We start from the raw sequence: 23905 nt of genomic DNA, 5'->3' as shown, positions 1-23905 counted from the left end.
ACTGAAACATTTTTCTTTTTCATTGGAAAGGCTCAGTTGATGGGTAATAGATTTTAATACCGACATGTTTGAGGTTGGCACCAGTATGTGTGATCATTTCATTTGTTTTCCTCACTTTAATAGTTGACATTAATATGTCGAGCATTTCTCTGTTTTTCTTACGCAGAAACGTTTGCTGACTGCCATGGCTGAGCAAGACCGGTACCTCAAGGAGTCAGAGATTGCTAGAAATACTCACAGCGAGCATCTTCTCTTCAGTTACCAAGCCGATCTGCAATTTGTATTCCCTTCCTCTCTGCCAGGTCACTTTCCGGACATTCCAAACTGTCACGCCAAGTGAGTGCTCTTCACCTTTTGTCAAAATTTATTTCAATTTTAGTGGCAAGCAAACTTGTGTAAGGACACACATGAAATGGCTACTGATAAGCTTTGAGCTTTGTGTTTGTTAAATGTTTGGTTCCAAGCAAAACTTTTGGCATGACCGATTATCAGTAAGCAGACTTACGGTAGCAGTACAACAGCAGGAGTATGAGTACAGGTGGAATTTCCTGGGTATGAGTACCAGTGTGAGTACAATGCTTTAAACATGAGTACAATGCTAAAAGCATGAGTACCACTTAAGTACTTTTTGCATTGGTTTCTATACCACAATTGAAAATGCCATAAGTATGAGAATGCATACAGGTAGAATTTCCTTGGTATGAGTACCAGTGTGAGTACAATGCCTTAAACATGAGTACAAAGCTTGATTATCAGTATGTACTTGTTGCATTGGCTCCTATACTACTATTGAAAATGCCCTGAGTATGAGTACAAGTACAGATAGAACTTCCTTGGTATGAGTACCAGTGTGAGTACAATGCTCTAAACATAAGTACAATGCTGAAGCATGAGTATGGTTATGTACTTTTTGCATTGGTTACTATACTACTATTGAAAATGCTCTGAGTATGACTATAAGTATGAGTACCGATAACTATGTTACAATACAAGTACAGGAACAGACTCACCACAAGTCTGCTAGTTAGTACCTTGGGCCAATCAAACCCTCAAAGAAACAACTCTGAAAATGATTGGTTCCTTGCTGAATTTGAATGAGGTTATGGGGTCAAACGTCGCAATAACTCTGCAGCCTTAAGTCGGATTGTTGCCAAATTTGGAATACAGTTATTGGTTGATAGCTGTTACATATGGGCATAGATATTATGGAGTGCCCATTGGGCTCTTGTTTTCTCGTTTCTTCTAGATGTCAGAAGATACCTCTGAATTTCTTCTGGTTACCGAAAGAGAAGATCAGAAAGGGCCTTTGTCAGGGGGTGAAGCTCGGTGTCTACTACCCGGGATTCCCGACCCTGCATCACCTTAAGTTTGAGGTATGATATGATCACTACACTTTCAGTTGAAAATTCACCCTAAAAATGTGTACGACGACTTCCAGACGACAACCCACTGCTAAACCTTCCAATATCCACCCCCCCATCCTCCCCCTCCATCAGAATAAAGAATTGGTGGGGTTAATCTTTGACAGAGTAGTAGCTGATTTGTTTCATATTTCTGAAATTATCAGGTGCTTGTTTTCTTGAAAACTCTTGTAGCACATAGCAGAACAACAGAATGACGCATCAAGGTATTGTCTAGCCTTGACATAACTGTGCAATCAGAATGTTTTAATGGGAAGGTGATCATCATGTGGGAAAGATCTGTCCGGAGTTTTTTCTTATTGATCTATCTGGGAATGCTTTGAAAGAAGAAAAATTTAGGTACTTTAGTTGTCTATCTGTAAATTCAGCAGTTTGTTTTGGTACTTTCTTTGAAGACAAAATTTTTGATCATCATAATAGTTGTTAAGCAAAAAAAGTAAAAATCTTTGGTGATTGAAAAAAACAAAAAAGGAATTTACTTGGCACTAGATTGTGGTAGTTTTTCAACACAATTCGTTTAAACACTGCTGTCACCCCCTAATCGTCAAATTCTCAAAGCTGGTTACCATGGCGATAGGATGGAGATTTTTGCAATGTTAAGTTTCATTATTTTTAACAGACTGCCTATAGATTAGACCGAGATTTGATATGTTATCTCGTGTTAACAGTACTCTCTCTGGCATATGATGAGCGTTGACATCTTATTCCAGTGAAATGTCTAGCAATCGTATATATTACGAACGCCATTTTGGTTTAAACTGCAAGAAATCCGTCTTCTTTCCTTCAGTCCGAACTCAAGAAAGACGATGTCAAAGTATTTCAGCAGAACAGCCGAGGAGAGAATACCATCTTGAAAGTTATCGATACCACCAACGTTAAGGTCTGAACAATGAGTCTTTCTGTTATTATTATTATAAGAAACTGAATGTCATAAATATTTGTAGTAGCTAGTAGTCTCTTGTCCTGCAAAATGATGGAAAGTGGTTTCACAGACCATTGAAACAATGGCTGACAGTGAGTGTTATCCTGGCGCACAGAAGTATTTCATGTTAGCATGCCAACAGTTTATGGGGTCTGATTTGTGAGAATTCTTGTTTTTTTGGTGCCCCAGCTGCTCTGTTAATTCCTTAGTTATCTTCTTAAAACCAGTCATTTTCTTAAAAAAAGGCAAATGAAACAAAAGTCGGAAGTGAGACTTTCTGTCGTTCAAATGAGGTATTTTCCGTTACAGAGTAGCTGACCATCATAAAATTTGCTAAATATTTCAAATAGAACGGTGTAATGTAAGTTTGTTCCGTGTGTTAAATTGATACCAATAGCAATCACATTGCTGCAAAGTTTAGTTTAGAGACCCAAGGATCAGGAAGCCTTACAGTAGCTTATATGAGACCCTATCCATGTCTAGATTGCGGAGTTATTGACCCTCTGTGTCAAAGAGGACGTTGCTACCAGTTGAAATCTTGATGTGAAGGTCAATCAGTGGTTTCATTCTGGGACCGTCTCCTTCGGGCGGTCATCTTTACCCAGAGGATGAGTGCTTCTTGACATTCAACTAATTTCAGAATGCTGTCAGGTGTATGAAACCATGCTACTAAGCTATGACCCAATAAGACTGAAGTTACCTTGACATTCTACTAATTTCAGAATGTTGTCAGGTGTATGAAACCATGCTATTAACCTATGACCCAATAAGACTGAAATTACCTTTAATGAATAAGTTACCTTTAATAGGTAATGTACAGTTACCTTGCAGTGACCGTAAAGACTCAAAATTCATTTGAATTAGCTTTCAGATTCACTCATCTTTTCATCATCGAAACATGTTCCGCTGTCTCTTACACAGGCTCTTTAGTGGATAAGCAGTTTGCAAACACAATTTTTTTTAATTTGGTCGTCTTTCTAAGTCTGTCAAATTGTCAATTTTTTTATTATTTTGGCCTCCTTCACTTTCTCCAGCATGCGGAAGAGATCTACACCCAGTTGCTGGGAAAGATCATCTACGCAGAATGGCCGCACCTGAAGGAAGTCAGAGTGATGGCCGTCTCTGACTGCAAGAAGCGGTTTGAACTGGTGGAATCCGCAGGTGCAAACCAGAGGAACATGACAGAGAAACTCTCGGTCAAATGCACAGATCTGACCAAGAAGGACGTTGAGAGGTTCTACGACGGCGAGGTCTCAGTTATCGAATCTCAGTAAGTTTCTGATAATGGTGATCAGAAGGGAAGATGAAGAACAGTGGGTTCTTAATTTTATATTACTTCAAAAGGCCAGAAAGATATAGTAGTGTGCTAGAGTCTAAGGGTGGAAGGGTTCAGATGCTCGGTATAAACTTCTCTTTTGTGATCAAAGATGCCATCAAGTTTTATCATGATGTGGTTAATGTCATAAGTGCGATCAAGGGACGAAATAGTTTAAGAGAATTGATTAGCAATAATTGCTCGACAATTCTTGGAAATAGCAATTAGCATTAGCAGGTACTGAATCTTTTGCTAATCAAAAGTAATATTGATTAGCAACTGGTAATTCTTGGGTAGCAAATTGCTATGCGAACCCAGTTATTTCGTCCCTTGGCGATGCTCGAGTTCACTAGTGAGTCTTGTTGTAAGCTAGTAATTTTTCTCTAAAATTCCATTCTAGCTTGGAGAAATACTTTGCCACTTTAGGGTAAATAGCAGTTTCTTGGATGTATTTTGGTAGTTACTTGATAATTTTCTTTATCCTCACAGCTACCACAAGAGGAAAGGTGTCTTGATTGGTCCAACCAAAGTCTTGGTCTATGCCTGTCCTCTGCTTGGACGAAAGTAAGTTCTAAGCTGTATGACATTTTATCTTCCAGTCAGGTATGCCAGAATTCCAGCAATAGCCGGAATTCCAGCTTTTCCCCGATTTTGAAATTTTGGTTTCCGCCCTACACGATATACACGTCACAAATTGGAGCCTATACCACAATTTTTTCTGTGGATTTTTCATAAAAGTCCCAACATTAGCTTAGAAAAATCTTTGGGACATCCAAGTCCCCACAACTTTCAGGTCCTATGGGCCAATCCTGCTGGCATCCCTGTCTAGTATCTATGTATATGTTGAGAATTGTTTTTTTGTAAGAGATATGTTCATGTTTTTACTGTGGGTTTCTGAGTTGGCTATTCTCTCAGCTAAACATAATTGATATCCGTGGTTTGTCAATTTTCTTGCCTATTGTGTTAAGTATTTGTGTGTTAATGTGGCATTGTGAATCATTTTTTGCCATATTCATATTTTTGTTTCTTTTTATATCTTTGGTAGTATAAGCTAATATGCTGTATTTAACATTTATATTCTTTTTTTTTGGCATATCTGTAGTAATGCAGTCGGCATCACCTATATGCCATATTAACATTTGTTACTTCTTTGTGTTAGGTATGTCTGTGGTAGTGGGTACAGCATAAGTTCATATCAAATGATATTTAAGTTACTTTTCCTATATTTGTGTGAGGTAAATCTGTGGTAGTGGGTACAGCATAAGTTCATATCAAATGATATTTAAGTTACTTTTCCTTTCTTTGTGTTAGGTATATCTGTGGTAGTTGGTACAGCATAAGTTCATGTCAAATGATATTTAAGTTACTTCTCCTATATTTGTGTGAGGTATATCTGTGGTAGTGGGTACAGCATAAGTTCATATCAAATGATATTTAAGTTACTTTTCCTTTCTTTGTGTTAGGTATATCTTTGGTAGTTGGTACATGATATTTAAGTTACTTTTCCTTTCTTTGTGTTAGGTATATCTGTGGTAGTGGGTACTTGATATTTAATTTACTTTTCCCGTCTTTGTGTGAGGTATATCTGTGGTAGTGGGTACAGCATAAGTTCATATCAAATGATATTTAAGTTACTTTTCCTATCTTTGTGTTAGGTATATCTGTGGTAATTGGTACATGATATTTAAGTTACTTTTCCTTTCTTTGTGTTAGGTATATCTGTGGTAGTGGGTACATGATATTTAATTTACTTTTCCTGTCTTTGTTTTAGGTATATCTGTGGTAGTGGGTACAGCATAAGTTCATATCAAATGATATTTAAGTTACTTTTCCTATCTTTGTGTTAGGTATATCTGTGGTAGTTGATACATGATATTTAAGTTACTTTTCCTATCTTTGTGTTAGGTATATCTGTGGTAGTGGGTACATGATATTTAGTTTACTTTTCCTGTCTTTGTGTTAGGTATATCTGTGGTAGTTGGTACAGCATAAGTTCATATCAAATGATATTTAAGTTACTTTTCCTGTCTTTGTGTTAGGTTTATCTGTGGTACTCTTTTCATCAATTGACTCCATAATATATACAGTTTCCTTTTCCGCATTCCAGTTACGTCTTTGATATAAATGCTGGTAATCATTATCTTACTGTACGATAAGTAACTTCTTTGCATCTTGTCAGGTACATCTGTGGTAATGGAGGTGTCATCAGCCTGGAGAAGCAATGGGCTCCAACACCACAGATATTTGCCTACCAGATGACAGTTAAGGACATTGCCGTACACGATGAGTCATTTAAACAGTTCAAGACTTTGTCGGAGGTTTTTCCAAAACATTCAGAATGTTTCATGTTGGGAAGTCCTAACTATGGTGCCTTAGGAAAGGTAATTACTTGTAATCAAAGAATAAAAAGGATTGTTTTGTGAATGTTTCCTGAGTAGAACATATCAGGGTGGGATTATTGTCTGAATGAGGAGGATGATGGGTATGGGGAGGAGGGGGTCTGCGTCTAAATAATATTCCCTTCCCCCCTTTCCTGCAATCAACAAATGTACACATTCTGTTTGGGGGCCTTGTTTGTTGTTAGGTTATATAAGGCCTTATGTACCCTCCAAGAAATCCCCCTGTTTTTCTGATTGCTGGTATCTTGTCCTTCCTTTCACTATTCCAACTATTTTCTTTTCCTCTGTTCTGACAGGTCGTGGAGACCAAAGAAGATAAAGTAACGGTGCAGTTCATCGTCCCCTCGGAACCTGACTTCCATCACATCATGAGGAAAGAACAGGTAAAATTATCGGTTGTCTTTGATCACTTTGTACATGTCCTTGTCAAGTATCTGGTATCGCCAGAGAATAGTTTATCCAGTATTGCATCGCTAAAGAGTTTCTCTTTGAGAGCTTTGTGATATCACAGAAGGTTAGCCTCTGTGTAGCTCTTTGACATCACAGAAGGGTGTGCCCATGTGATGCTCCTTGGAATCATATATGGGTGAGCCCATATGATGCTCCTTAGCATCGCTGAAGGTCAACCCCTACCAATGCCTTGTGGTATCGTTGAAGATTAGCAACATCTCAAAGTTTGTGATATCACTCAAATTTGTCTCTATGTGAGCTTTTTTATATCACAAAAGATGAGACACCCTTGTAGACCTCTATGGTGTTGCTGAATGTATGTCTCTATACCAGCTCTGATATAGCATAGAAGGCTAGCTTCTTTTAAGCTCTGTTGGGTTGGCATGACTGGTGAACACCCCTTTAAAGCACTGGGGTATCACTGACATAGAGTCTCCTTGTGGAGCTCTGTGGTGCCACAGGTTTATATGAGGCCTTTGGGAGCTCTGTTGCATCTTTGAAAGTGAGGCTCTTTAGAACTATGTTGGTGGGATAACAGATGAACTCCCCTTTAAAGCACTGGGGTATCACTGACATAGAATCTCCTTGTGGAGCTCTGTGGTGCCACAGTTTTATATGAGGCCCTTTGGGAGCTCTGTTGCATCTTTGAAAGTGAGGCTCTTTAGAACTATGTTGGTGGGATAACAGATGAACTCCCCTTTAAAGCACTGGGGTATCACTGACATAGAATCTCCTTGTGGAGCTCTGTGGTGCCACAGTTTTATATGAGGCCCTTTGGGAGCTCTGTTGCATCTTTGAAAGTGAGGCTCTTTAGAACTATGTTGGTGGGATAACAGATGAACTCCCCTTGAAAGCACTGGGGTATCACTGACATAGAATCTCCTTGTGGAGCTCTGTGGTGCCACAGTTTTATATGAGGCCCTTTGGGAGCTCTGTTGCATCTTTGAAAGTGAGGCTCTTTAGAACTATGTTGGTGGGATAACAGATGAACTCCCCTTTAAAGCACTGGGCTATCGCTGACATAGAGTCTCCTTGTAGAGCTCTGCGGTGCCACAGTTTTGCATCACTGAAAGGGAGGCTCTTTAGAACTCTGTGGGTGGGATAAATGAAGGTAGAGTCTCCCCGTGGAATGCTGGGGTAACACAAGATGTGAACCACCTATAAAGCCCTTTCACTGGATGGCATTGCTGTTTGGTCTGCTTCATTCGATTGAAGCTGCTAATCATGTTTTATTTTCGTTCCAGAAATTCCAGATGCAGTATTTCCCGGCATACGTCCTGGCTAAACAACTGTCCGTTTCACCTCACATTGTGTCAAGAATCACAGGAACAATCTTCATTTCCAAAGGCCCTCCTCCAAGGTACTTGTGACGATAAAAAAACTAAAAAATTAAACCTCTTGTTGATTCCATGAACTTGGTTTGCCTTTAGATTTGCTCTTTGGAAGTAATGGATATGCAGCAGTGTTTGCAATACACCCATTGTGTGTTTCAGTTACACCGATTGTGTGTTTGCCATACACCGATTGTGTTTCTAAGTTACACCCATGGTGTGTCTCAGTTACATCCATTGTTGTATTTCGATTACACCCATTGTGTTTTAGTACACTCAGTTTTGTTGTATAAGTTCATCAAACAAACACAATATGTTAGCAAATCAGCAACTCATTGATGGTTTATTCAATCTGAGTTATACTCATGTGTGTGTTCAGTATTAGTGTAAGCATTGAATCATTATAAATACTTCAATTTTTGTTTGTTGTTCACAAATAATATTGCAATTATTATTATTAGCATTGCTGTTTTTTTCTTTTTTTCAGTACTGGAGTTGACTTGGATGCCAAGAGTGGCAGCAGAATCAACATTGGTTTGAATCTCAAATTCAACAAAGCTGGAGAAGAAGTACCAGGCTATACTAAGAAGAGGGAAGATGGGGCACAGTGGCAGTATTCCAAGAAATTACTAGATGTCTTACGGGATTATATAGTGAGGTAGGGTAATACTGTTGTACACTATCCAGTACCATTACTAGGTAACTACCTCAAGAGTATCCCAAACTACTGCTCCTTACCCTATGGGAAGATATAGTGAGGTAGGGTAATACTGTTGTACACTATCCAGTACAGTTACTAGTTAACTACCTCAACAGTATCCCAAACTACTGCTAGTTGTTCTAGGGGAATATGTAGTGAGGTAGGGTAATACTGTTGTACACTATCCAGTACCCTTGCTAGGTAACCATCTCAATGGTGTCCCAAACTACTGCTAGTTGTTCTATGGGAATATATAGTGAGGTAGGGTAATACTCTTGTACACTATCCAGTACTGTTACTAAGTAACTACCTCAACAGTATTCCAAACTACTGCTAGTTGTTCTATGGGAATATATAGTGAGGTAGGGCTTATAACTGTTGTACACTATCCAGTACCATTACTAGTTAACTACCTCAACAGTATCCCAAACTACTGCTAGTTGTTCTATGGGAATATATAGTGAGGTAGGGCTTATAACTGTTGTACACTATCCAGTACCGTTACTAGTTAACTACCTCAACAGTATCCCAAACTACTGCTAGTTGTTCTATGGGAATATATAGTGAGGTAGGGTAATACTCTTGTACACTATCCAGTACTGTTACTAAGTAACTACCTCAACAGTATTCCAAACTACTGCTAGTTGTTCTATGGGAATATATAGTGAGGTAGGGCTTATAACTGTTGTACACTATCCAGTACCATTACTAGTTAACTACCTCAACAGTATCCCAAACTACTGCTAGTTGTTCTATGGGAATATATAGTGAGGTAGGGCTTATAACTGTTGTACACTATCCAGTACCGTTACTAGTTAACTACCTCAACAGTATCCCAAACTACTGCTAGTTGTTCTATGGGAATATATAGTGAGGTAGGGTAATACTCTTGTACACTATCCAGTACTGTTACTAAGTAACTACCTCAACAGTATTCCAAACTACTGCTAGTTGTTCTATGGGAATATATAGTGAGGTAGGGCTTATAACTGTTGTACACTATCCAGTACCATTACTAGTTAACTACCTCAACAGTATCCCAAACTACTGCTAGTTGTTCTATGGGAATATATAGTGAGGTAGGGCTTATAACTGTTGTACACTATCCAGTACCGTTACTAGTTAACTACCTCAACAGTATCCCAAACTACTGCTAGCTGTTCTACAGGAATATATAGTGCGGTAGGGTAATACTGTTGTACACTATCCAGTACCGTTACTAGGTAACTACCTCAACAGTATCCCAAACTACTGCTAGTTGTTTCATGGGAATATATAGTGAGGTAGGGTGATACTGTTGTACACTATCCAGTACAGTTACTAGGTAGCTACCTCAACAGTACTCCAAGAATTCTGCTAGTTGTTCTATGGGAATATGTGGTGAGGTATTTTAATCCCCAGTATATATACAGTGTACTATCCATTAGTGTTAGTAAGTAACTAACTCAACAGCTCCCCAATAAACTTGTAGTTGTTCATTTCGAAATTTGCGGTGTGCCAGAAGGGGTGATCAAGCCTATGGTCTTTAATAAGGAGATACCCGATGTATAGCACAAGACACTCGATTTCTAACACATTAATGCACCTGGGTATGCATGAAACATTGTGTGCAAACTGTTACATTACCTGTGCATGACCTGTGCTCAAGAGAATATGTAGCGAAGAATTCACGATGCCCTCTTCGTTTGTTTTCTGATCTTCTCAGCTTTCCCGAGATCTTTGACATGCTATCAGGGACCAGATCTCAATCCGACGTATTCTATGAAACTGATGTCTTTGGATCCTCCAGCACTCGTCTGAAGGAGGTGAAGGAATGGCTGGCAGAACTGGAATGTACCAAGGTTGCTAAGGCCAAGATTGGTCAGTTGGCTTTAGATGAACCAATCATCAAACTGATTGAAGAAGAGGTTGCCAAGGTAACAGAAATTTATAGTTTTTTTTGGCTTGTATGGGTAAATATTTATCACAAGGAATAATAAAATACAATATTAAAGCAATATATTCCAAATGTTAGTTCATTGAAAATATACAAAAACTATATAAAAACTATTCAAAATATGTAAAAACTATATCAATTCATCTAAGTTTTTTTTTGATTGAATAAAAATTGCAGCTCTATAAACAAAGGAATTCTTAAACAACTGTATTCTGTGCTTTGGCAATAGTCACTTCAGTAGTTTAACTAGAAATCCACACACACATTAAGAGCTAATCAGAATGATAAACTTGACACAAACCCACTGAAATCTAACATCTCAAAATATTGTTCAAAAACCAAGACTGCCAATTCAGTGAATTTAATCATTTATCTCTATTTTTAATAATAATAATAAATTTTATTTATTCCAGTATAAATATAAATTTATAAATAGGATAAGAACTACATAAAGGAAACATAATTATAGTGATTAGTTAAAGGTCAAATTTGAAAATGTTAAAGTATACTTAAGATATCAATATTGAATATTAAAATACTTCAGATGATTATAACAAGGGTTCTAAAACTCCAGTTTGGGTAAAAAGTGCAGCTCTGTAAATGAAGGCATTTCAAAAATGTGTGATTCTAAAACTTGAAGTGAGTTGAGGATTTCTTCAATTGCAATTGTCAGTTTACAATGTAGAGGATGATCTTTGCAGGCAAGCATATATTTGGCAAATCTAACAAAATCATTTCAGGCTGCAACATTAACCTTACTTACAAGAATATCAGTCTAAGCAAAATATATTTGCGCAATATGTTAGGAAACTCTTAATCCTCTTCTTGTCTCTAGCATGTATGAAGTGGTTCCACTTTGGAACCGCATAAATAATACATATTTTATGATCACTTCCTCTTTTTTTCTCCTTCTTCCACAGGCCTCATGTGAGAAACCAAAGAAAGTTAAGCTTATGGTCCGTCCTCACTTACTACACAGGGTAAGACGATTGCTCGTCAAACTTGATATTTAATTTCCATGGAACACAGACCCAAACCATCATCTTTGGCTTTTAATATGAAATGAAATGAAATGAAATGAAATGAAATATATGTCAGAGATTTTTGTGAAGAGAGACTTCCCCCCCAAAAATGCAAAGAAATTGATCACCTGGTTTATTAAGATATTAAGATACTTAATCTCCTCTCTTTGTCATGCAGCCCTTTGAATTTCAAGGGAACCTAATACCGGACCCCCAAGCTACCTACCAACTGTATGACCGGGTCATCAACGTCAGGGATGGGTATTCCGTTCCTCTCGGACACAAAGGAGTGGTCGTCGGCATTCAGGATGGTAAGCATACGAAAGTCAAACCCTTTTTCCTCCAATATCTTCCTGTTTGGGCTCTATCTCTATATTTTGTCTGTATATAAAATTTGTCTTTGTACTTTGTCTATATTGATAGCCACATTTGTGTGTTCTTGGCCAAGGTATGCTAGTAAAGTTATTTAAAATATAAATGCCATTTTGCTGCATATATATCCTGGTTGAGGCAGGAAGGTATTTGTGACTGCCTCTAGCTATCCCCTGCTCATTGCTGTCCAACTCATCCACTTGCCAATAGTTGTTCAATTTCAATTGCATCTATTATTTTCTGTTTTGTAGTTTCTCTTCAGAGCTCCATCTTTAAGAGACGAAAAATAATAATAATAATGGACATTTATAATGCGCTGGTATCCGTCAAAAAGAGACGCTCATGGCGCAGTGACGCAAACAGTGCGACAGCTAAACAAAAAACAGTAAAAATAGTACAAAGACAAAAATGCAAGCAAAAATGGGCAACAGTGAACAATTAATTAAACAGTTTTCATCAGATGAGTCTTGAGAGACCGTTTAAAAGAAGCAAGAGATGGACTGTGTTTTACATGTTCTGGAAGGCTGTTCCACAGAGAAGGGGCAGCAGCAAAAGCTCTTTTGCCCCATGCATGACTTTAGGTCAGATGTGATCACCTAGACCTGATGTGGGCATGAAATTTGATCTGTAGGGTTGTAGTGAAATATTGTACACAATCCACACACCGCATTGTACCTACTCTCTGGACAAAATGATTTTATTTCAAAAAAGAAATCTGTCCCCAATCTCACGCTCTCAATCGAGTGGTGTATTCTAATAAAAAGCCTTAGAAAGTGGTACAAGTAGCTAATCTGTTAAGTTGAAATATCATTTCACAGGTAGGAGCAACATAAGTAAAAGTTCTCAGACAATACACATTTCATGTCTTCCCTTGATATAGGGTAAGATTCCACAGGTCACATTAGCAGGAGAAAACCTTCTCACAGGTGGTTGTGGAAAATTTGCTTGCATGCTGCAATTTGGCCTTCTCATGTGCTCTAGAATCTGGCCAATAAGTTACAAAGGGAGACCAGTATTGTTTTTGATATTTGGCAAGGCTGACAGTGAAATTGTATGACATAATTTGATTGGCTTGAAATTATAAGACATTCGTCCAGCGTCCGTTACCAAATAGGAAGGAGCATCTGCTTATAAAGTGGGAGGTCCAGGTTTCAATTCCCGTGGAGGCTGTTTAAGGTTTGTCCAACTCATTGCCATGCAACATTATAGTGCTGTTACTTTTCCCCGGCAACAGGTGCCACCATTTTGGATTCGATTTACGAGGTCATTTTCGATGAGGAGTTTGTGGGCGGTCTGAAGCTTCGTTGCAGCAATCACCGTGGTTACAGGATGTCAGCTTCGGCCCTGATGAACATTTCGTACGGCTCGAGGAGAGGAGCTAAAAGTGAGAAACCGTTAGCGGTGGTGAAACCTCAACAGAACGAAATCCGTTTCTTCAATCCAACATCGACTGCGCCTCATACACAAGAACAGCAGTGGTACGCCAATAAAATAAACAAACTAGGTGTTTCCAAAAAGGAGGGTGGGGAACCCCCGTCAGACACAGCCAATCGGACAGGTGCCAGGAAGAAATCCTCAGCTCCATCCTCCAGGGTAAGTTTCTCATGTTTTGTGTCTACTTTTCACACAGAAAGTCTGGATATTGAAACATACATGTTTAAAACACTTGTGGTTTTATATCTCATTTTTGGTGAAATGATTTAGAATGAATGAAGTGGTGGCACAATCAGCTTAAACAGAGTATTGCAAAATGGTAGGTCAAAGGTCACTTGGATGTATTGGCGATTGGAAAAGATTCTCCACTTCATTAATGAAGTGTATAAAACCGCTTCATTAATGGAGTGTATAAAATCAAGAAATTAAAAGTAAAAGAGATGGGACGTTAAATATTAGTATTTTGGTGGAATTAATTGATAGCTATCAATCCCTGTTCAGTTTGTTTGAAGCTCTAATTTCAATTTCCATAGAACAAACAAGCTGAAGAAACCCAGAATATAGCTACCCCTCCATCTTTCGCATCAATATTAAAGCCCAGCGGACCTCAGACCAAGCCTCAGAGCCAACTGACGCAAGAGGAGGTCAAATCCGGACCCCCTAAGTACACGATCCTCTCACGGAAAGATGAAGCAAGTGGGAAGAAAGTCCTCAGGAAGAGAGAGAGACTGGTCAAGCGTGACAGCAACCTGACCACAAGTTCATATGGGCCCAGCGATGAGAGCAGCAATTCGTCCGAGGCGGTGGGGACCAGTCCAGAGCAATCGGACTCTCCTCCGGCAGTACCGAGCCCCGTTCACAAGAACGGTGGTGGCACTGAGCGGGGGGTGCGAGATAACAGCTCCAAAGATAAACTCAGCGAACTGTGGGAGAAGTTGAAAGTTGGAGACGGGACGAGTGGTGGGCTGAATCCACCACCCACTGCCAGCACAGCCGCGTACCAGCTAGAGGAGGGCAGGGTCCGTCAAGACCATCCCGAGGATATGGTACCGACTGCCAGTAATCACCCCACCGTGACCAAAGGCAGAAGTACAGCGACCTCCAGACGGGAAAACACAGAATCTAGTGATCCGATGAGCCCCGACGAGATCTGGGACGAAGAATCGGACTTTGTGCAGGGCGAGGACACAGAAGATGAAGAGAGGAAAAGAGTGGAGGAGATGGAGAAGGAGAGAATGACGCCTAATACATATGCAAAGGTGAAAATTACCACATACAAACATATATAATGCAAAGGTGAAAATTAACACAAACAAACATATAATGCAAAGGCGAAAATTACCACATACAAACATATACAATGCAAAGGCGAAAATTACCACATACAAACATATATAATGCAAAGGTGAAAATTACTACATACAAACATATATAATGCAAAGGTGAAAATTAACACAAACAAACATATAATGCAAAGGCGAAAATTACCACATACAAACATATACAATGCAAAGGCGAAAATTACCACATACAAACATATATAATGCAAAGGTGAAAATTACTACATACAAACATATATAATGCAAAGGTGAAAATTAACACAAACAAACATATACTGCAAAGGCGAAAATTTCCACATACAAACATATACAATGCAAAGTAGAAAACTACCACATACAAACATAATGCAACAGTGTAAATTAACACTTACAAACATATATAATGCAAAGGTGATAATTATCACATACAAACATATATAACGCAAAGGTGAAAATTAACACATACAAACATATTTAATGCACAAGTTAAAATTGATGCATCCAAATAAAACTGGTGGAGAGGAAGGTTATATTTATTGAATAATTCACTCATCAGCAAGATGGATGAATTGCTTCAAATTAAAATGGAGAGATCTCTTAATATTTTTTTTCTTTTTCTTCTTCCCTTTGTATTTTTGTGATAGATTGAAACTAAAGAGAAACTTTGCCAGCTGTTGAATCTGAGCCACATTACTGGAGGGAGCTCCCCCGGAGTGGAGCCGGCAGAACCAACGACAAGGACTGGACCGTCGTCAGAGATAGGTTCACAAGTCAAGTGGATGTCCTTCCAGGAACTGCTCGGTATTTAAATATTTGATATTATTATTATTGTTATTTTTAAGTGTCTGAGGAGAAGATGAGCAAATAATTAGAATAATGACATCCAAAATTACAAGTTAAAAGCATGACCTCAGATGTGTAGTAGAATGTGGTGTTGAACCTTTCTCATTGTTATGGTAATACTTCTCCTCGTGGCATCAAATCAAGACCTTACTGCTTTTCTGTTAACTTCAGGTTTTGCATGTAGACAGACCTTGATGAGTCCAAGGACTCTATTGTTTCATGTGGAGGTCAAAGGTCAACAGAGATTAAAGGCCAAAAAGTTTAAACATAGTATATGATAGAAACTTCAGCTTGGTCAAACTTTTAATACTTGGTATGTAGTTCTCCTTGGTCTTCACATTCAAAGTCCATTTACGGTCAACTTGTCAGATTCTGAATACTTTGTTCACCCGATGACTGCAAAGGAAAGCTTAGGTGAACTTTTTACTTGATAGTTCAGTGTACGTTAGTGCAAGATCCTTGAGGATCACACAAAGTCAGTTATAGGGATTTCCAGCCATGCCCTAAATCAACAGAGGGCGCTGTCATAGTCATCGTATGGTGAACTTTGTACTTGATAGTTCAGTGTACGTTAGTGCAAGATCCTTGAGGATCACTCGAAGTCAGTTGTGGGGATCTCCAGCAATGCCCTAAATCAAGAGAGGGCGCTTCATAGTCGTCCTTTCTTGGTCTGCAATACTTGACAAGCTGCAGTCACTGAGAATTCCTTTGAGGAAAATCTGATGGACACTTCTGGGCAAAGTACCTGAACATTCCTAATAATTGAAAGTGCGATATATTAAAACTAGCATATGGTATTTACCACTCATAACTAGCACATTTTAGCAACAAAATGTTACCCACCGTTTGTTTGGCAACTTTACACACATCTGGTCGTCAACCGAGCAGTTAGCTTCTTTAAGGTATTTTCAGTTATGTACACCAAACTGAGTTTTAAGCTTTGATCGTCAGTAAGATTGTATCCAAGTCTAGGATATGGAATGTACATGACTTATAACCTGCGATTCTTCTTGTAATCATTGTAGACGAGATTTCAACTAGCACATAGATTGAGATATGTTAGAGCACTTTTTGAAATCTTTGGAGATCTGTAGCAGGATAGATGACATGCATTAGGAACCCCAAGTCATATCTGTGGTACTGTTAGAAACAATGAAGGTGCCCATTGTTAACACTTGTCAAGTCCTGTTGTGTTACTATTAAATGTCCTTATACAAACTGTGGCAAGGAATCGCTGAACCATTTGGCCTTGTGTTCTCTTTCTAGCTGCTGGATCACCAAAGGGGAAAGTTCCAGAACAGAATCATCCTCCTGGTTTTTCACCCTTGGAGTATCTACGTGTGAAAGCTGCACCGCCAACTAACACAAACCTTCTCTTTCCATCCGGTGCTCAGCAAAACCTGTTTGCTGGCGCCATCGGTAAGCCACTACTTTCACCAGATAAATCGTTGGGACTCTCTCAAATAGGACAGCAATCTCTCAACAAGTTTCCAGGACCAATGCCACCACATCATCAGCAGCAAGTTTCCCCAGGTTTGCCTGTTTCAAGGCCATCCACTAACATGCCAGAGAAAAGTGCCTTTCAGCCAGTACCCCAGCAGCAACAGCAACATCAACAGCAGCTGCAACAGCAGCAGCAACTGCAGCAGCAACTGCAACAGCAGCAGCAACTGCAACAGCAGCAGCAAGCACTCAATCAGCAGCCCAGATTTCCACCGACTGGTTTTAACACCCCACCTAAACAATACCCTCATCTGCCCTTTGGAATGATGCCAGGTAATCAGCGTATGCGAGGAATGGTTGTACCGGGGATGGGATTTGTACCACCTGTGGGTAGCCATGGCGGTTTCATGCCTCAGAGGCCCATGGTTCCCAATGCCCCGCAGTATCAGCAATTCCATGGGCATGGGCAGATGGGCCCAAACGCAGTGCCAAATGTAATCAAACAGCAAGGGCAAACATTCCATAACATGCCACAGCAACATGGCCTGCCCGAGCCACCTAGGAATCCACCATTAATGCATGGTGCTCCTCCCGGGAAACCAATGGTACACACGTCAAACATTTCTCACCCTGCTGCCGGTGGTTCAGTGCCAAACATGATGCAACGTGCAGGGCCAAATGTAAACCAACCTCTGGGACCTCTGCATGGGACGCCAAATTCCACCATGGTCATTCCTGGTACGTCAAGGTACCCGCCACCCATCGGTCATCAGCTATCCCAGCCATCAGGGCAGCAGTCCTTTTCAAACCCTCTGTCTCCTAACCCAATCCAATCTCCAGAGAGGCAGCGGTCACCTCCTGGACAACCGGGCTTCCCTCCCGTCAGTGACAGGTGAGTCTGTGAATATTTGAGGAAATGCAAAGCACATTAATCGATACCTTGTGTGTGTATTTATACATACATATTAATAACATAAACATACATATATATTTAAGAAAAACAGTATATATATATATATAATGATTAAGATGAAGGGAGAAAACACAAGTAAACAGTTTATATTCATACACAGGTGGTGGTTTCACCTTAGTAAGTACAAGAACCTTGTTTTATAAAGCCCAAAGGTTTCCTTGTTAACATGACAACCCCTGAGTGAAGCATTGATTAACTTCATACCTAGTGTGTATAAAGTGACACCTTTTATAGTGACTAAAACATGGCATTCAAAGTGTAAACACGATCATCTCCTAAAATTTCCTTTTCCTTTAATTTTGTAGGGAAAAGATGAAGATGATTTTTCAGGGATATGTTGATCTGTCTTTTCGAAGAAGTTTTAAAGCTCCCCCCCTATCCCTTGTAATTGTTTCTTTGTCGAGAGGAAAAGATTGATTGACCACATATTTCCATCTCAACCGAAACAATAATCATTATTTATATTTGGTATGGTTTGAAGTTTTCGAATGGGCCAAATTTTATGGGGAAAAGTACATCATCATGATTGTGTGCTAATTTACAACACAATAGTACCAAAAATGATTTTTGAGTTCTGGGGATTGGTTTGATGTTTATGTTTATAGTGGAATGAATAATGGGGAGGGGGGGGGGGCTTTAAATCCTCATGCTTGACAGTTCATATTGAAGTCAGTTTCCATGACGATTTTTCAGCGGCATTAACGCCATTATGAAAGAAATTCAGAATGTGTATTAATGATGAAGTATTGTCTCTTCCAGTTCTAGTATGCCATCTGTAGGCGGTTCAGCCGGTGGAGGAGGCGGAGGTGGTGTTCATGCCGCACCAGGACAGCAACAGGACACCATGCTGAATAAACTGAGAGCATTCTGCGAGACTCGAGGCTTAAGACATCCCAATTACGAATACATTGACACAGATATTATGGTCAGTCTTAATTCAAGTGTAATATGTATTATAGTCATGTGACGCCTAGTTATGAAACCTGTAGAAAAATGCAGTCAGCTCCATGACAAGTTTGCAGTGCTAATACCACTCTATACTGTCCCCTGAAACAAGCTTCAAAGCACTCGCACTGACAGTATGAACAGTTCCTTACCTTTATCAGATTCTCATGCTAATACCACTGTATACTGTCCCCTCATATCATGCTTCAAAGCATTCCGACTGACAGTACGAACAGTTCCTTACCTTTATCTGATTCTAATGCTAATACCACTCTATACTGTCCCCTCATATCATGCTTCAAAGCATATGTACTGACAGTATGAACAGTTCCTTATCTTTATATGTTTCTAATGCTAATACCACTCTATACTGTCCCCTGAAACAAGCTTGAAAGCACTCGTACTGACTGTATGAACTGTTCCTAACCTTTATCTGATTCTAATGCTAATACCACTATATACTGTCCCCTCATATTATGCTTCAAAGCACTCGTACTGACAGTATGAACAGTTCCTTACCTTTGTTCGATAGCAACACAAGAGATTCGTACTGCTCATACTGTCAGTGCAAGTGCTTTGAAGCATGATGTGAAAGTACAGTATATATCAAAAATATTGTATTAACTGAATGAAAAATGACCCACAGGATAGTAACTGAACACAATGCTGAATAAATTAAGAACACTCTGTGACAGCAAGGGCTTCAAACATCCTAAGTAATTATACATTTCATACAAGTAATGTGATAACCTCTAACTTAAGAAATAAATGTATATTCATGACTTTCTTCAGACAAATGTGTAGTTCCACAAGAGAGACTTTTCTCCTCGGTGGATGAGAGGCAGGGTGGGCTACAGAGTTGACTCTCCTGTCTCCCTTCATTACATGAACATGAGTGTCTAATGGTCACGGTGACAATTTTTTTAATCAATTTGCCCATAGGGTCAGTACTTTGTGGTCATCTATCTACCAACTGGTCAAATTATCAGTGGTGAGCCTTGCACAGGAAGAAGGAATGCTCTGGAGTTGGCTGCCTTTAAAGCCCTTCAAGTTATGGTGAGTCTGTTTTACGGTCTCTTACGATGGTTATGGTGAGTCTGTTTTAACTGGTCTCTTATGGTGGGTGATTGCAGACTACCACATCCATTGGTTCATTGGAACGCTGAATGATTATATATACAAAAAAAGATAGCACAAAGAAAGTTTAAAAGTATTTTATAACTATTTTCCAGACAAATCAGAATACAGAAGGTTGATTGGATCCTTAAGCATTGAGTCATCTTGGCACTGTCTCAAAGACAAGCTGCAGCAGCTGCAGGATCCCATGTAGCAAGGCTGAATGAATGTCAAATGATAGAGATAATCTCTACAAACAAACAATGTCTATTGTGCGATATTGCAAGCAGAAATGATTGGCCCGTGGAGTCCCGGTGTGGTGATTCTGCGAGTCCCCCTCAGCATCCGATGTCCAACCATCAGTCTTGATCCTTTGATCCTTTGATCCTCAACTAAAATAGACTCTTCTCTATTCCTTTGCTGTTTGTTTTTCAGCGTTCCTTCGCTGAGGCCCAAGACGCCAGTCAATCCCAGAAGAGCTCTGCTCAGTTCGTACCGTTGCAGGTGTGTATGAGGCACTTTGAAGTCATCTTTGATCTTCTTTTATAGTACCTATAGAGAGGGACGAAATCAATTGACCTCTTCTTTGAGAATACAAGAGATGTGGATCATGGCTTAGATTACATGTAATTGCATTGCAGGATGTGTGGCATTATTGTAGACCAATGGTTCGCAAACTATGGGGTGTGACCCAAGAGTGGGCCAAAGTAATTTTTTGGTGGGTCACAAATTGTTTTCCAGATGTTGGAATATCATCTACATCTTACAGACTTAAGTGATGGAAAATGATGACCTTTAAATATCAAGCCCATAGCTAGCTTTCATTCATTTCAACCATCGATTCTGAGGGGTGGGGGAGGGGTCTGGTGAGTCATGGCTTGCTCCTCCTGGGCCTCTCAGTTATATTCAAAAATATCTGCTGTATTTCTCTCCTTATCAATCAATCATCTTACAATCTTGAATTGGCTTCAGGTAACTAAGAAGTTGACACCTCAGAAGACACCAAACCCCGATGACATTCTTGACTCTGTTCGACTCGGTCAACCTCTGGTCCAAGGTGGACCGGACCATCAGGAACGAGTACCAATGAAGGACTATTCACAAACCGAACCTCTGCCATTCTTGGATCAGACACCACAGAGGGTCCCGACAATGTCGGGATATACACTAACCGGACCCGAGGGCCCTCAGACATTGTTGGAACGTTCACCTGCTGGACCCGTACATCAGCCAACAGCGGACCATATGCCGATTACACCCAGACCACAGCCACCAGTGGCACACCAGTCAGTGCCTGCAAGGGCAGAGCCTATAACAGAAGATATGTCCCCGGCGCCCAAAGCTGGTGGTCCGAGGACACGAGGGAGAAGGCAAGGGGCTAAAGGTGGTGGTGCCAAATTGGCCATCAATTTTGGGGGGGATTAGAGTGAGGGATAAATATCTTTCTATACTCTTAGTTCGCTCTTCCTTTCAATTTTTAGATCTGCTTTAGTATGTGCATCTGACCGGAACAAGTTCTAAGTGGTAAACTATCAGAAAATAAATTCGTTTACCCCAAAGATTTTTTTTTTCTTTTTATGGTTATAGCTAAGGGGTGCTGGAGTATAAACCAAAGAAAAATATTTTTTATTTTTTTTAATATTTAGGATAAAAATATTCACTTTTGTTAAGCGAGTGCAGACTGGTATGTTTCAAGGGGCTTCTTCTCATTTTTTTTTATATTTTATTTTAAATTCTGTTTCTATCAATTTTTATCCAATTTTACAAACTTCTGAGAAGTTTCAATTTCAGAAATGGTTAGAATAGGAGATATCAATGCTGTGTTATATTAAGGACATGAAGATAGTAATTTTTCATATGAATAGTTCCTGTGTGATAGTTTTTGATATGTTTATATCCAGGCAAAGGGAGAGGAGGGAGGCTGTGGGTGGAGGGGTCAGGGGGGCTCTAGGTTGAGCAGGGGGGGCATGAGGAAGGGGCCCACTCTGTCCAAATTCTGTCACTGTAAATAATGTATAGGGCATTACAACCTACCACTGATCTATTTAAGCTCAATGGCACATTTGATAGAGCGTCCTAACTTTGCACTTTCCCTTCATCAGTTTTGTTGCTCCAGTTGTTTCTCCACTATCCGGGTTTGTTTGGGTTCTCATATATATGTATGTGTGTTCATAAATACCACCTCGATTGGCAAGGCCAAGAAATTGACAGAACGAAAAGAGGTCAAAAAGTTTGATCAAAATCTGCAGATCCCATGCATCCTGTTTCTAAAGAGCTTATTCTTTCTTTTTTCTTCTGTTTTTTCCTTTCTATTTTATCAACCTCTTTTGGTTTAACGTTAACTTTTAATGTCTGTCAAATAATTCTGCCTTTTTTTTTTGGTTTCCATGTGAAGAAATGGTTTAGGATATTCAGCATTTAAAAAAGTGTTTCTTGGCAATTTTTGCCGTAAATGAGAATAATTTTATCAGCAATCTTTTAATAGCTTTCTCTTTTATTCGACATCTCTATCTCACATTAAGTTTCAAACTGTATTTGGTGTAAACTATATCACTCATATATCACTCAAGGTGGGGTCGCTGGTTTTAAATTTTGTTCTCCCTCCAGTTTTCACAAGATTTAGACTTCATGTCAATGTTGTCTATGAAGTGAAGAAACAGAATTCTTGATTATTAATGCATTTTAAGAACCAAATCCATAAATTGCTAATTATTAATCCCTCAATATTCTCCTCCATTTTTCCAGTCAATTTTTTGGTCATCTGCTTTAACTTTTTAAATACTAAAGGATCCCCTTAAGACATAGCAAACAAAGTGTAAGTAATTTGGATATTGGCCTTTGTCTTCACCCCCCTGCCCCCTCCCTCCCTTCTCCTTACTATCATCTTTTCACCTGTATTTACTTTCAACTGGAATACACTAGGGGGTAGAAGAGGAGAAAGTCGGGATGGAAGTTGTAGTGGCAGAGAGAGAGAGAGGGAAAGGGTATTACTTATGTTACCCTGTATGTAGTCCAATGAAATGTCAGCAGTACTGTTTGGTACCACCACCCACTATGTGTACTTAACATCGTTCTGCCTAATTCCATTCCCAATACCGCTCCACGAACATCTCACCCTTCTCACCACATAAAAATTCTTCAAATAGTTTTCCTTTTCCTCTGTAGTAAAAACAAGAAGAATGCAAAATATGAAATTTCACCTGTCCAAAAATCTATCTCTTCCAACTTTTTGGTTTCTTGAAAATGTTTACATTCTCATGTAGAAATATATAGTACCCAAACATTGTGGTGTTGTCACATGACATTATTTTCAAAATGAGTTATGTGATTAATATTTCGTTTCTGTATGGTGGTCCAAATTTAGTAAGACATTTTACTGATTTTATTATACCAATTCACTTATATTATAACTACCTAAATTCATTCAGATTTCTTTTCCCTCTTTTTCTTGATTTTTTTTTGTGTTTTTTTTTTGTGATACAATCGCCTTGTAATTTGATGATCCATAAATTGTAAGAAATATTTCCTTTTTATGTTTTAATAGTTTTCATAATGTATCTATTATGTAAAATGTCCATATTTTAAACTTTTCATGCAATAAATACTATGAATACCTAGCCTTTCTTTTTTCATTTTTTTTAAACTATATATCAAGAAGTCGTGTCAGCTAGAGTTGCTTGCAATCGTGTTCAATATGGACCGAGTATGAAGGGTCGGCCCTGTTTATTTGAAAGTTGGACCCTTTGCAGTCCATGGTATGGATCTCTTGAGGCTAGATTGTGTTGACTGAACTATACTGAGCTTGACACGACTAGGTAGAAAGTCAATCAAGGCACTAGGGCACGGTTTCCCTAACTTTATCCCCCCCCCCACGAACCCCCTGTGGATGTCAGAGTTGTCCACAAACTTTTCGAGACACGATCTAAGTCATAATTATACCATAATACGCATAACAGTGCTTCGT

At 39.2% G+C, this 23905-nt stretch overlaps 1 protein-coding gene across 2 annotated transcripts in view; it reads left to right on the top strand.

Annotated features, from left to right (window-relative positions):
• Window positions 1-23558, top strand: part of LOC139975733 (5'-3' exoribonuclease 1-like) — a 36465-nt gene extending 12907 nt beyond the window's left edge. Inside the window, exons 15-34 of one of the 2 annotated variants that reach the window (XM_071983844.1) lie at window positions 167-336; window positions 1247-1373; window positions 2209-2301; window positions 3378-3613; window positions 4148-4222; window positions 5838-6039; window positions 6354-6440; window positions 7752-7867; window positions 8326-8496; window positions 10244-10454; window positions 11395-11454; window positions 11675-11807; window positions 13103-13461; window positions 13836-14561; window positions 15266-15422; window positions 16731-17799; window positions 18646-18805; window positions 19768-19881; window positions 20377-20445; window positions 20914-23558. In XM_071983844.1, coding sequence (XP_071839945.1) covers window positions 167-336; window positions 1247-1373; window positions 2209-2301; window positions 3378-3613; window positions 4148-4222; window positions 5838-6039; window positions 6354-6440; window positions 7752-7867; window positions 8326-8496; window positions 10244-10454; window positions 11395-11454; window positions 11675-11807; window positions 13103-13461; window positions 13836-14561; window positions 15266-15422; window positions 16731-17799; window positions 18646-18805; window positions 19768-19881; window positions 20377-20445; window positions 20914-21366 — 4788 coding nt within the window. In that variant the 3' untranslated portion in view covers window positions 21367-23558. Of the gene's footprint in view, window positions 1-166; window positions 337-1246; window positions 1374-2208; window positions 2302-3377; window positions 3614-4147; window positions 4223-5837; window positions 6040-6353; window positions 6441-7751; window positions 7868-8325; window positions 8497-10243; window positions 10455-11394; window positions 11455-11674; window positions 11808-13102; window positions 13462-13835; window positions 14562-15265; window positions 15423-16730; window positions 17800-18639; window positions 18806-19767; window positions 19882-20376; window positions 20446-20913 lie in introns of both variants that reach the window. The other variant, XM_071983842.1, reaches the window with a different exon arrangement.
• The last annotated feature ends 347 nt before the right edge of the window (window positions 23559-23905 follow it).

This window comes from Apostichopus japonicus, chromosome 11 (assembly GCF_037975245.1).
Source record: "Apostichopus japonicus isolate 1M-3 chromosome 11, ASM3797524v1, whole genome shotgun sequence".
NCBI classification, from domain to species: domain Eukaryota; kingdom Metazoa; phylum Echinodermata; class Holothuroidea; order Aspidochirotida; family Stichopodidae; genus Apostichopus; species Apostichopus japonicus.
This window is presented reverse-complemented; position numbering and strand designations above follow the sequence as displayed.